We start from the raw sequence: 13646 nt of genomic DNA, 5'->3' as shown, positions 1-13646 counted from the left end.
CTTGGCAGGAAACACCGTCATGATCTATCCCACGGGAGCCACCAAACAACTGGAAAACCACTGTCCAGGAAGGCTTGCACACACGGATGGTTCTCTGCCCTGACCCACAGCCCTCTCCCACCAGTGGGCCCAGGGTGTTGACTGCCCTGAGTGGTCGTGGTGGAACAGCCCACAGTCCCACTCTTACTGCTCAGGAGACTCTGCTGCCGGCGTGAGCATCCCAAAAACTTCCCCTGCTCACCTCCTCTTTGCCCTGCCTCGTCCTTGGATATGACGATCATTTCTCCTTTTTGAGCCTCAGCCAAGTTCTGTTCCGGGCTCTGCTGGGTCCCTGTCCCATCCAGTCCCGTCAGACCCCATCATGGGAAGAGCAAGGGCAGTCCTGATGCGGTGTCACTTCCCGGAGACACCCCCCGTCCGTCACCCCCAGATGAGGTGGCCACTCCCCACACCTCTGCACCTTGGCTGCAGCCCTCCTTAGTCAGCTGCCTATCATGGTCCCTCGCAGACACCTCTTTTCCCTTCAAGGGTCGGGTCTGGCAGGGCAGAGGCTGGACAGCAGGCTGCCTCCCCTCACTGCCTGGCTTTCAGACTGGATTCAGACACTCGCACACTCCGGGGAATCGTGGGGACTAAATTCTCCCTCTGCCCTGCTGCCTTGGCTCTGAGATGTTGTCACCTTACAATCAGAAATCTGCACTCCCAACAGTAATGGAGGTTTATTTCAAGGGGAGGGGAAAAAAGGGACGCTGACGATTTTAAAACGATGTTTTTCTTAACAAACTAAATTAAAAATGTTTTGCCTCGCTGCAGTCCGGCTGTGGTTTGTCACTCCGAGGGGGCAGTTTATACTTGATATTCGAACCGTCTAGCAAAATCCTCCAGGGGAAGACAAAAGCGGCTGCTGGCTACACGTATCCAAGATTTTGAGAGTCTCCAAGGCTGCTCTGCGGACCTCGGGGTCCGAGTCGAGCTGTAGCTCCTGGAGAGCTGAGAGTGAACACAGGAGAGAATCAGAAACCGGTGAGGCTGGGCCACCAAGCTGGTAGAAGCCCCCCCAACCAGACCTCCTGTACAGTATGGGGCTCATGCGGGCTGCAGAAGGGGGACCCCTGTGTTTGCAGCCAGACGACGGCAGGTGGAGCTGTGCCTGCACACATGTCCCCCATCCGAGCCTTCGGCTGCTTCTCCACCAGGGACAGAAAGATCACCCACAGAACCTGGGCGCCCTATGGATTGGTTGAAGGAGTCAGGGTGGAAACATTTTGTAAATATTTGTAATGGGGAGGCTGGCAGAAAGCACGAAAGGACTCCACACCCAACTTGTTGTCTTCCTGGAAAGTCCTCTGCAGGCTCATGCAGCCCTCTGTGCCCTGATTATACAAGGGAAGGGTCGCCTGGCTCTTCCCTGGGCGGATTCTCTAAGCTCCCCAAATGAGGTTAGTGCACTCAGTATGATTAAGTCTCTATTACTTACAATTCCTTAATGCTGGGAAGTCCAGTTTTCTCAGATGGTGTGCAGACATCTGCTTCATAATAATTCCTAAAACGAGAGCCAGCAAAATGCTCATCACACAAATACTGGGTCAGCAAGAGAGTCTATTTTGCCTTTTGAGATAACTGTTTAGGACTCCGCTGAAGATGCTTAATAGAGAAACAGGCAGGTGTGAAGCTACGTGGGAGAGGACACAGAAAAGGGGACTTCCACCAGAGTCTGTCCCCTACCCTGCTCCCTGGCTCAGGTCTGGCCCTCAATGCCCCTCCCACATCAGGAGACACGCTCACCAACCTGCCAGGTTGCAGGCAGCAATTCGGATCCTTGACAAGTTACTATTAATGTAGGTCATTGTTTCTAGTAAGAAGTTAAAGAGCACGGCAGGCTTTTTCTGAGTCTGCAAAAGACGAGGGATGAACAGAACCAGGGAGGATGAGAGCCTAGAGATCATCTGCTCAGAGTGTGTTCCCATCTGTCTGATGTGCAAGGGTCTTCCCAGAGAAGGCAAGTGCCCACCCCAGCATCACACAGCAGACTAGCAGCTGGACGACATAAGGACCTTCAGACCTCTGTTACATTCTGTCTGACCCAGAGAAGAGACGATATTGTCTACAAATGGAGCGGTTGTCCACTACCGTGGCCGCTGGCCACATATGGCCTTTGGGCACTTGAAATGTGCCCAGTCTGAATTAAATATGAAGAGCTTCCTGCATTTTGATGACAGTAACTCAAAAGCGTAAAATGTCACATTAATACTTTATACATTGACTACATGTTGAAATGACAATGGTTTGGATCTGCTGGGTTAAATAAAATCTATTATTCAATTTGGTTTCACCTCTTTCATTTTTTTAACATAGCTACCAGAAAACGTATGGATATGTGGTTTGCATTCAGTCTCTGTTGGACGGTGCTGGTCTTGACGTTTCATATCCGTGAGGTGAGCAAAGGCTCACAGGACAGAAGTCTGCGGCAGCTGCAACCCTAAGCCCCAAGCCCCAGGGCACCCAACCTCCAACAGACCCATGGCCCTCAGCTTCCTCACCAGGATGGAGCACAGCGTTGTCTGGAAAACAGTCAGCCCATCAGCCTCACTGCTGTTCCTTTGGCCCGAGCTGCTTTCCAGGGCCTTCCAGCCCCAGAAGTGCACACACTGAAACATGGTGGCCATACAGGCCTGGAGAGACACCAGGCAGAGGATGGAAGAAGGGTGTCAGGCAGACCAAGGGGACTCCCACGGTCCGGGGGTGGGGCGGTGGATGACAGGGCTGACGTTCCACCCATAGGCCAGTGGGCAGCCCCTGAAAAGCCTCAGGAGGCCACAGAGGGAGACCTGGGACCAGAGCCCTGCCACCCTATACCGTGTCTGGTGTGCATTTAAGGAAACAGCCCTGGAGGCAGATGCAGCCCACTTGCCTTCTCAGCCAGCACCTTCGTGCCCTCAGCAGCCCAGCCTGGGACCTGCCCCTCCAGGACACTGGGGTCAGGAGCCTGGCAGGGACTGGTAGCACCAGCGTGAGCTTTCTCAGCCCCAGACCCTCTCTGAGCACTGCAGCAACCAGGCCCCTCGCCTCTGGCCTCCAGCCTCCAGTGGGGATGGGCCACAGGAGACTGGGGGGCAGGGTGAGGCCGGGCTATCTATTCCCCAGGGACAGGAGTGGCAGCAGTGTGCCTGGGACCAGGCCACGTGGTCCCCCTGCTCCGGCCCTCTTGGCTGTTCCTTCCTTAAACCCTCCGGTCCCCTTCCTAAGTGTGCCTTCCCGGAAGCACGCCCCCCCATAAGACGGTTGCTGCGACAACTTACAACAGTATGAGCCAGTGATGGATTTGTGAGGAAAGCACCTCTGAGAGGTGACAGCAGGTGGCCTGTGTTATCAGTATCCCAGAGGTAGAGCAAGAGTCGGGAGTGATGCCCTCCCCAACCTACGGGTGCCACCGCGCCACCCTGCCCTGCATGGACCCCCACAGGATTCTTGGGACCCCAGAACCTGAGGCCAAGATGCTAGTTGAGCATGAGCAGCTGGGTACACCGCAGCTCACTGGGAGACGGAAGAATGACCCCTCGGCTTAGCCCCCTCCCCGCTCCCCCCAAGTCCACACAGGAAGGTGAGGAGAGAGGACAGAGGTGAGGGTCAGGAGCCTGCAGGGGTGAGGGGCAGCCATCAGACGGGCGGGCGGGAGCTGTGGGAGGAGCTTGAAGCAGCAGGGGAGCTGGGCCTCCATAGGGAGGAGAACCTTGGTGTGCAGGGCCAGGGCAGGCACCCCTCCCCTCACTGCCCCCAGTAGCCCCAGCTCTGGCCTGCCCCACAGGGAGCCACTGAGGAGGGATTTAAGGTGAGTTTTAAGCTTGTGTTTTAAGGGTGTGAGTCATCACAGGATATCAAACTGTAGAATCCACTGGAAGAGAAGGCAGATGGGGCAGAGGATGCTGGCAGGCAGCCACTGGATAAGAAAGCTACGCCATGTGCCCCTACCGAGCGGAGACACCTCCGTAAGCTAGTCTACGGGTCATCTGAACGGCCCCCTCCCCAGCCTGGCATGAGGAAAGGGGTTGATGGAGAGAAGCAAGGGAGAGACGCCCTCGCACATTCTCCTTTGGGGGCCAGAGGTCCCCACACTTTGGGACACAGAGAGGAGGGTGTGTCTGACCTGGGCTGCATCTGAGCAGGGGTCCTGGCAGTGCAGCATGAGGGTGATCCAAGCTTTCTTCACTTCCTCCTTGAAGAAGTGCTTCTTGGAAATCCTGACCACCTTCGCCAGCTTCCCGAACAGGACGAAGGCTTTCAAACGCAACAGCTCGCTCTCCTGTGGCCGAGATGCACAAGCAAGTCCTTAAATTCGGGAAGCAAGGAGCCCAGCAAAGCCCCAGCCGCTCTCTGTGGACCCTTCCAGCCGCCTTGGCCCCTGCAAAGGCTTCTGGGACATTCCACCAGGATGGAGGCTCGCCTGCAGGGCTCTCGGGACCGGGTGCCATTCTGGTGCCTGTGACCTAGTCTTGCCCAGAGGAGGGCTGTGTCAGATGTGAGGGCACACCGCCACCCAGCAGGGGCCCAAAGAACATCTAAAGGCTGCAAGGAATTCTGGGGAGAAGCCCACACCCTAAGAGCAGGGGAGGGGGTCCCATGAATCCTAGAGAAAGGGTTTCTGGTGTCTTTCACAAGATCCCACCATCAGCTAATGGATGCGTGGGCAGACCTCCTCAGCCAGCGCCTTCGTGCCCTCAGCAGCCCAGCCTGGGACCTGTAGGGGCAGACCTGTAGCCCCTTCTGTCCCACAGGAGAAGAAGGGCTCAGATGTTAGCTGAGGAGGCATTTGGGGAACACCCTCCATACCCAGAGGGCAAGGGGCTAGCTAGACTAGACTCACGTTGTCAAAGAAGGCCCTGCACTGCTCGCAGATGATGCCGAACGAGGACCCCAGGTCCCCCTCTCGGAGCTCAGCCAGGATCTTGGCCAGGGCCTCCATGCCCTCGGAGGCCACACTGGAGTTCACGGGCTCCCGCAAGGAGTCCAGACATTTCTCCAGCAAAAGCTTCCGGTACTGCCTCACCTGGGGGAATGGGGGGATGGCGAGGAGCTTCAGTCCCCGCCTGGTTCGCCAACCCCAGACCCTCAGCCCACCAGGCCCTGCACGCCGGGCCCCTGGGCTCAGGGTCAGGAGCAGCACCTTCTTGGGGGCACCAAGGGCCATGTTGCCGAGGGCACGCAGCGAGAGCACCCTCAGAGCCTCGTCCCCCTGGTCCGCGCCCTTCTCTAGCGTCAACACTGTGGGTTTCAGCAGCTTCTCCTGGTACAGAACCGGGTCACTCATGAACTAGAAAAGAGAACTTTGTGACCGCTGTGCCCCTTGTGGGCTCCTTTCTCAGCCACAAGACAGGACGTGGGACTAGATCCAGTGCACAGAGCAGTGTCTGTGAATAGGAGAGGACCCAGAGCCCCAGCTGCCCACGACCAACCCCGGCTCCTCCTGCTGCCAGCGGAGAACCCTGGCCAGTGGCTTAGAACCCCTCTGAGCTCAGCCTCCCCACCGGAGAGAAGGCGCTGACACCAGAGCCTGCCTCAGAGGGCTGTGGCGAGGCTCCCTAAGGAAATATGTGGGGAAAGTCTCAGAAGGGTGACCTATAGGAATACGTTTGCTCGGTTGACCTGACAGAGCAGCTCTCACAAGCTGGAGCCCGGGCCCCTGGGTCCCAGCAGCAGCACAAACTTCATTCCTCGGGGACCCAGAGAGTCACAGCCAGCCCAGGTGTCAGGACCTCGGGCCAAGAGGGACGTCTCTGGCCTGCATGTGTGTGTGTGTGCATGTGCACAAGTATGCACATTGTAAATAAACCTAAAGAAAACTAAACACCAAATTGGTGGCCCCAAAATGGCCCCCTTTACAGAAAATGTTTGCCAACCCCATACTAGGAGGATGTTGGCTCCTAAGCCCTATTGGGAATCATGCAGCCAACACAAGTTTTCCTGAAAGTTTTCTGGCCAATTCCCTCGGGACCCTATAAGAGCCTCAGTTGCTCGGGAGGGCCGCTGGGGCCCAGGGGCTGTCACCCCCGTTCCTGGCTTTCCTGCCTGGCAAAACCTCGTCAAGCCCTTCCTCTAAGACCTTCCCCAGCACCATCGACCCCAGCAAGAGCCAAGGTGCCCTCTCTGGGCCCCTGGGTGATGCCGGCACTCGGCACAGCACTCCTCTCTTCGCTGTGCACCCCAGGTCTCGGGACTCCTTTCCCCACAGTGCACACCCTGACTCACCCATGTCCCTGGTGGGGGATGGACAGTTGCCTGCCCCTTGTCTCAGATGCCCCTCAGAGCCTGGGCTCCTTTCCCTGAGAGGAGCCAGGGTAGGGAGTTGGGGGAATCAGCAGCCCCCACCCCCGCTCGCCCGGCCCTCCATGCCCCGAGCCTCACCTCCACACAGACCGCCGTGCTGCTGACACGACAGCTGAGGACATCCGAGTCCATGCCTCTGAGCACCAGCTCCGCCAGCCGCTGCCTGTACCCCTCCACGCTCCGCAGGCACCCCCTGCAGGGGGAATGCAGCCAAGGGGCGGGGAGGTCCTCTCAGTCGCTGCCCTGCACAGCTGTTCTGGGGGTGCACACCCAGGGACACATCCTTTAACCTCTCCGAGCCTCCCCTCCTCGCCAGGGGAGGTTTGGTCAGGATGTTGCTAGAGTACCAACTTTTCATGATTTTTTTATACAAAGGGACCAGAATCAGGGCCACTCAGGAGTGACCAGGCCCCAGGAAGTCGCTCTCACTCTGGCCCAGCTTGGAAGCCTGGTGTGGCCTTGAGGGAGCTCAACCCTGCCTCTGACCTCACGTCTCCTGTTTTGGAGCAAAGATTCCTTCGCCCTACTTGCTGTCATCCCAGAGTCTGGAACATGGGTCAACTTGGCAATCCCTCAGAAGCCAGCACTCCACTGTAATCTAGACCTTCCAGCAAGAAGGCGGTGGCCCTGTGAGTCCCGCGGCCCAGGCCTGGGAGGAGGGGTGCCCACCTGGCCAGCAGGCCCACGCCTTGTAGGAACGTGGAGCTGCTCTGCAGGAGGGCCCACACACCCTGCTCCTCCAGGCTGTGAACCAGCTGCTCACTGCTGAGTCTTCTGAACAACAACTGCATGCACTTGATCGTGATCCTGGAAGAAGGTGGGACGCTAGCCTGATGAAGCTGCCCCGTGGAGGGCAAACACTGCACCCAGGTCAGAGGAACAGGGGTCCCAGCGCCTATTGGGCCCAGCTCAAGGAGCTAAGGGTAATCACGTGAGAGAGTGGGTCTGCAAACAATGAAAACCACACTGTGTTGGGCTCATGGGAGGGAGGGTTGTAAGATCTGTTTCCAGAAACTTCTCTCCACCAGGAGAAGACCACAAGGCCTCTTGGTAGAGGTGACTCTTGGGATCCTTGACTTCACAGAGGCAGCATCCAGCTCAGGCCCACTGCCCTGCACCCCCCTCCCACTCCCCTCGAGAGCACCTGTGCAGGTTGATCTCTTCGGGCAACGTCCCTGTATGGACCAGTCTCCACGTCTTCAGGACAGGCGATGCAGCCTCTGGCCCCTGGTTGCTGCTGAGCTGCAGCAGGAGGGTGTAGACAAGGTCTGGGAAGAGATCCAGGAGCTTGTCGTCCATGTCCGTCTTCTGGATCAGGAGGTGGATGGCGCACAGGGTCTGTAGGGAGGTCGAGGTGTCAGGGCTCCTCCTCAGAGCCCCCGAGGGGCCCTGGGGTCTGCCCCTGTGACTCACCATCAGCGGATCCACTGCGGCCAGGCGCCAGATGTCCGCCTTGGACGTGGGGGTGGCCCTGGGGGTGAACCTCACCTGCAGCCGGCCCATCAGCCCATGGAGCATCGTCCGGGAGAAGGGCACGTTCTCGGCCACAGCCAGCCACACCTCCGTCAGGTGGCTAACCAAAGATAGGAGAGAAGGACTGTGGGACCCCGCCTTGGGTCCTGGCAGGTTAAGAGCCTTTTACCCCCCCCAGGAAGCCCTCTGCATAGGGGTTAGACTCTGGTGCCTGAACCTCAGACCACTGCAGGCCCAGGTCTGTGACTCCACACTCAGCTCCCTTCCTCTGCCCTGGCACCCCCGGACCCTGCGGCCCCACTGCCGGGTGACCTCAGAGGTCCCCACCCGGCCTCCTATGTGATGCCTTCATATATATATATCCAGCAACAGCTGCCAAATACCCAGTTCGTCCCACTGGTCCTAAGCAGCCCCTCCCCCTCCCAACACACCCTTGAGGAAGGTGTTTTCAGCTCACGTTCAGCCTGGCCCACGGAAGAGGAAGGGGGGCCTGTAGCGGTTAGGGACCAGAGGGCAGTTTGAAGTGGCACCCCCATCCCCAAGCCCAGGCTTGTGGCTCTGCTGAGAAGGGACAGTCCGCGGGACAGTGACCTCATGAGCCCCACGTGCATAGGTACAGGGGAGTGGGAGGCTGGGGGGTCTGAAGGGCCAAAGACCCAAGTCCACTGAGATCAAATCGAGCAAGGACAGGTGTGTCCAGCCTCTGCGAATCCACAAAACCAAATGCACAAGGGCGGGGAGTAGAGTTTTTTCGGGGGGACATGCGGGGGGCACCTGCTGGCAGGAACCAAATGGAAGGTGGGCCCATGAGCTCACCAGCAACCACTTCTCATAAAGAAGCCATCAGGGTGTAAGGAAACAAAAAAGCAGGACCTCAGCCTGCAACAGCAAGAAACAACCACAGGAGCCTGGGGAAGCCAAGGCCCCAGGTCCACCATCCCCAGGGCCCTGGCCATGGACCCCCCGGCCACAGATGCTGTCAGGTGAGGACAGGGCTTGCTCTGAGCCCCCAAGCTCGGGTCAATGTGTTACACCGTGGGAGCTAAACCAACGCAGTGACAGCCAGCGCCACCCGGCCACCAAGACCACCAGCCTGACGGAGGCCACGCAGCACTCTGTCCCCCACCCCAGCGCCGCTCTGAAAGCCACTAACCCCCCCACATCAAGCAATCCACATTGTCCTCCCTTCTGATGAGAAAGCAGAGCCAGGCCTGCGTTTCACATGGGGCAGCCCTTGAGGTTCCTGACCTGCGGCCTCTCTGCTCGTGTCACAGCGCGCTGAGTGAGGTCTGCCGCCTCTCCCTCCCCCAACAGTCTCAAGGCTCTTCCTTTGCTCTGCAGCCTCAGCTGACCTGGGGACAGCTGCCCACCCCTCTCTGTGCCCTCCCTACGGAGTCCTGGCACCATCCCAAACACACTCCCCCAGGCCGGTGAGGTCCCACGGACTGCCTCTGTGACACGGTGACAGAGACCCAGAAACTCAGCAGTCTGCAGATCACCCCAAGAAGCAGGGGGTGGGGTGGGGTGCTTTAACGGGAGGCCACCTGAGGGGCACCTGGACTTCCCCTCTCAGGGCCGCATGTGGAAGGGAAGAGGGACAGAGTGGAGCTCATCCAGAGACCTGCTCAGGTCTTGGTGATCACGTTCTCAGTGTATCCTGAGGAAGCCCAAACTTGGGAGGGGGCCCAGAGATCTGTCCTCTGCAGGGAATGGAAGGGCTGCTCTGGGTAGAGTCCTAAGGGGATGACCAGGACATGTGAGAAGCCACAGGATCTGACTCCAGCTCCAGAGAACGGAAATGTGACACTGGGGCTGCCGGTCCATGGTTCCCCGAGGTCGTACATCCCCAACAGGAGCTGCAGGGAGGGGGTCGGGCCCAGCCCCAGTTTGTTCCCAGCGCTGCTCGAGGGCCCCATCCTCCGGGACATATCCGTGGTGGTGAGGTGAGCCTGGTCTGGGGTGCGAAGGGGAATGTGGCTCCCTGGACAAGGCACCCACCTCTCCATGGGCAGGGGCTGTCTCAAGAGCGCCGTGAGGACGGTCTCCTGGTGGTAGTGTGCCAGCAGGAGGGTGCCCTCGATGAGGGGGCGCCGCACCTCCAGGTGATCCACCACCGGCAGCTGGACCAAGACGGCACCCAGGATCTCGGCCACCTGGGGAGGGGCGGGCATCACCGGCACAGCCTAGACGCCCACGGCCCGCTGCCCTCGCAGCCTGCACACCCCACCTCTGGGGACTCTTGCCCAACTGGGTGATGGTGAGGCCAGATCCCCAGCGCATCCTTTGGTCTGTTCCTAGATTTGATCAGGTTTTCTGTATGGGAGGAAGTATGCTCCAGGAAAATGGCCACGGGCCTCTAGTCCACTGTCCACTTACTAATGGGGCCACCTCCCACGTTTCTTTCTCCTTTTAGAACTCCATTTCCTCCTCCAAACAACCAAGGGTTTAGGAAGCCCTTCTCAGCAAGTGTGCTGAGCCCTTGCTTGTCCCTGTAGCCCGGGTATACTGGGTATACTGGACAGCACCACATCCTAAGTGGCCCAGCCACGGCTCTGCCACCTTGTCCTCCAGCTCCTTGGCCCGCATCTGGAGGAAGGTGCCTATCCAGGTGACGGAGGCCTTATCGTGCTGTAGGTCCATGGCCCCGATGTTCTCACAGAGCTTCTGGATGAGTGAGACCACCTCATCGCAGTTAAATTGCATGCAAGCCACCTAGGACCAGAGCAGACCACAGCTGGGATCCAGCTCTTTGCCCCAGCCCGTCACCACTGACAACCCCCGCTCTTCTGCCTGACACCACGGCCCAGCCCAGGCCTCCATTGTCTCTCAGACCACTGCAGGGGCTTCCTCCCCGCATCCTTGCCCAGCATCTCACCAGCCGAATCGCCAACCTTCTCGGGACGTCACTCCTTTACCTCAAAGACTCAGAGCTCAGCTTGGCTTTCCAAGGCTTCTGACATGTGCCCCCAAACTCTCCTACACCTCTCTCCCCTGGCACCGCCTACCCCACTGAACCCTGCTCAGGAAGCTCCCCCCAAACGTTCCTCATCCTGTCTCTACTGCCCTGCAGCCCTCACTCGGGGTGCACCCTGAGCCAATCACCCTAAAGCATCCTCCCACCGCCCATAAGCCCCCTGCTTCAGAATGCTGTCTCTGCCCCGCCCCCATCCCCAAGGCAGAAGTCATCAGCCCCTCTGCCGAGTTTGTGTGGCTCTGGGCATTCAGCCCTTAGTGTGCCTGTGTGTGGTATCTGTGCAAGGCTCTGTGTTTAATTCCCTCTGGGCCCCTCCTCCCCCAGTGGTAGGCGGGGCCTATTAAGTACCTACTACATGCTAGGCACCACGGTAGGGATCTTTCATATTGTAGGTCCTTTAGGTACAGAGGGCATGAGTTGGACCAAAATCCACGGGGACTGTAACCTCCAGAGGAAGAGGAAGACTGCCTGGCCAGAATGAGCAAAGTCCCATGCCCCAGAGATGGTCCAGGCGCCAGAGTGCAGCCCAGGAGCCCACCCCCCCCTTCCCAGCTCATCACCTTGGCAATCCTAGAAGATGCACTGAAAATCTTCTCCACATCCAAGCTCTGGAGATCCTCCTTACATTTTGCAAGCTCCAGCTCCTTGGAAGGGCCCCATGAGGAGCAGGTCTGGCTTGCTGTTGGGAATATAATTTTAGACACTAGATTTAGACATTAGATCTAAAATATAATTTTAGATCAGAAGGACAAAGGGCCCATCCACAGGCCACATCGGGGTGGCCTCCTGGCCTGGCCCACAGGGCTACCTGGCTCTGCAGGCCTGAACCACACTTCAGTTTTTGGACATTCCATCCCTTCTTGTCTTTGCTCTCATTGTCCTTTCCCTCCAAACCACCTCTACACACAGCTCAGATGCCTGCTTTTCAGGAAGCCACCAGCCACCAAGCCAGAGGCGAGGTCTCCCCCTTTGAAAGTTACCATCCTGCATTCGCCTCTCAGCTCATCTCTGGCCACTTCTGTGTCCTTGGTATCTGTGAGCTGATCTTTTCCCAGTGAGGTCCCTTAGTACACAGGACATGCCCTCAGTGAGCTGTGCCAAACCAGTGAGCCTCTCCTCCTAGAAACTTCCATGGTTTCTGAGCGAGCTCTGCACCCTCTCCACCATCTCTACTGATCACCCTTGTTTGTTTACACAGAGAGGCCATGCTCCCCCCCCAGGATGGTCCCACGGCTGACACCCCTGCTGTCAGACCTCCCCCTCAACCTCAATGTCCTGATTTCTCACCCTCCCCATACCATGAAGATCCAGCAGGCTGGCCAGGACACTCATGGAGGCCATGCGGGTTCTTCTGTGGGAGTCACAGGTACAAGGGGCGATGAGTCCAACCAGCGTGCCAAACTGCCCCAGCTTCAGGGGGATCTGAGGGACAGGAGACTTCAAGGCTCACATCCTGTGTCCACTCACATACACACCTAGTGCTGCCCAGGGGCAGCGTCACTGGCAGCCAGAGAGAGTGAGCCCTGCTGGAAAACTCCCCACTGGGGAGTGGGGCCCCTAGAGACTCAGCAGGCAGGCCAGGACTGGAGGAGTCTGGCTCAGGACTTGGCCCTCTGGCTGCAGGCCCAGGTTCCGTATCAGGACACCTGCCCTGTTTCTGTAACTGAGCCCTGGGTTCAAATCTGGCCTCCCCAGCTCACTAGCTCTGTTACCCGGGCAGGGTTCTGAGTCTCACACCCTCATGCTCCTCATCTGTAAAGGGGAGAAAATCACAGTGCTTCCTCTTCCAGGAGATGTGGAGAATCATTCCAGAGAATCCAGACGATGCCTTCAGCACAGTGTTTTGGCCCCAAACCTAGCATGAGTCTAGGACCTGGCCTCGCTTTGCGGGGCTCAGACCTCCACCTGAATGCTGCCTCCAGACCACCAGGGGTGCACCTCGTCTTGTTCTCACCATGCACCAGTCCCCTGACCTGAGGCTGTCCCCAGACCCCAGACTCCACGCCCCAGGAACCCCATCTTCCCCATGCCATCACTGAAAGCCAAGCCATCAAAGAGCATGAGGCCAAAAAAGGAACCAAGAGATGTCTCATTGAGCCAGGTCAGAGAGTTAATCAACAAAAACACCTCATTGCTTTTCCAAGTTTCGTGATGTTTACAGCACTTGCCAAACTTTGTAGAACTTGTAATTTCATAGTAGTTTACTGAGTAGATAGTCACTTTCGTAACCAATGGGATATTCATAAGTGTGTGTTTTTCTTCTTAAACAGGGCCCTCACTGATGAATGAGCCTCAGGCCCCATCAGACTTGGATCCATGCTGAGCCACCGCCCGCCCCTCTCTTGCAGCCCAGAGCTCAGGGCTAGTTCCTCATGGGGCCTCCTCTGTCATTCCCAAATGAGAGAGCCTCTTTCCAAGGGACTCTTCAGGGAACAGAACTTGATTTCAGAAGTGTTCCCTCTTCTCCTAAATAGAGACAGAAGCTTTTTTTGTGGGTGCCAGAGCCACAGGCTAGGGGATCAGAGGCTCAGGGACTCACACAGACACCGATGCTTTGCACGTAGATCTGCAGGAGATGAAGATGGAGGTTCATGGCCTTCTCCCGCTCCCCTTCTTTCTCTGACAAGATCCACTTTTCCAGAAGCTATGGGTAGAGCCCAGAACACAGAAGGGACAATTAAAACCCCAAGGCCAGCCTTTCCTGGCCAACTATTGGTTGCCTGATCTCTCCACTCAAAGTCTGACTTTCAGGGGTATTGGGTGGCTCTGGACACTTCTGGTTCTCATTCCAGGAACCCTCATGAGGGACATGAAGCTGTGGGCAGAAAGGGTATCCCCACTATCCTCACCAAGATGGCGCCTGGCTGCTGTCTTTGGC

At 57.8% G+C, this 13646-nt stretch overlaps 1 protein-coding gene across 1 annotated transcript in view; it reads right to left on the bottom strand.

Annotated features, from left to right (window-relative positions):
* Positions 1-700: 700 nt before the first annotated feature.
* Positions 701-13646, bottom strand: part of MROH2A (maestro heat like repeat family member 2A) — a 45385-nt gene continuing 32439 nt past the window's right edge. Inside the window, exons 28-43 of the mRNA XM_044240887.1 lie at positions 13308-13412; positions 12067-12190; positions 11329-11447; positions 10354-10506; positions 9793-9947; positions 7735-7894; positions 7466-7659; positions 6991-7128; positions 6400-6514; positions 5162-5308; positions 4862-5044; positions 4145-4300; positions 2541-2672; positions 1790-1892; positions 1478-1543; positions 701-990 (exon numbers count right to left, since the gene is read on the bottom strand). Coding sequence (XP_044096822.1) covers positions 869-990; positions 1478-1543; positions 1790-1892; positions 2541-2672; positions 4145-4300; positions 4862-5044; positions 5162-5308; positions 6400-6514; positions 6991-7128; positions 7466-7659; positions 7735-7894; positions 9793-9947; positions 10354-10506; positions 11329-11447; positions 12067-12190; positions 13308-13412 — 2172 coding nt within the window. The 3' untranslated portion in view covers positions 701-868. The remainder of the gene's footprint in view (positions 991-1477; positions 1544-1789; positions 1893-2540; positions 2673-4144; positions 4301-4861; positions 5045-5161; positions 5309-6399; positions 6515-6990; positions 7129-7465; positions 7660-7734; positions 7895-9792; positions 9948-10353; positions 10507-11328; positions 11448-12066; positions 12191-13307; positions 13413-13646) is intronic.

This window comes from Neovison vison, chromosome 3 (genome assembly GCF_020171115.1).
Source record: "Neovison vison isolate M4711 chromosome 3, ASM_NN_V1, whole genome shotgun sequence".
In the NCBI taxonomy this organism is placed as follows: Eukaryota; Metazoa; Chordata; class Mammalia; order Carnivora; family Mustelidae; genus Neogale; species Neogale vison.
The sequence above is the reverse complement of the archived record's forward strand: the minus strand, read 5'-3'. Positions and strand labels throughout refer to the sequence as shown.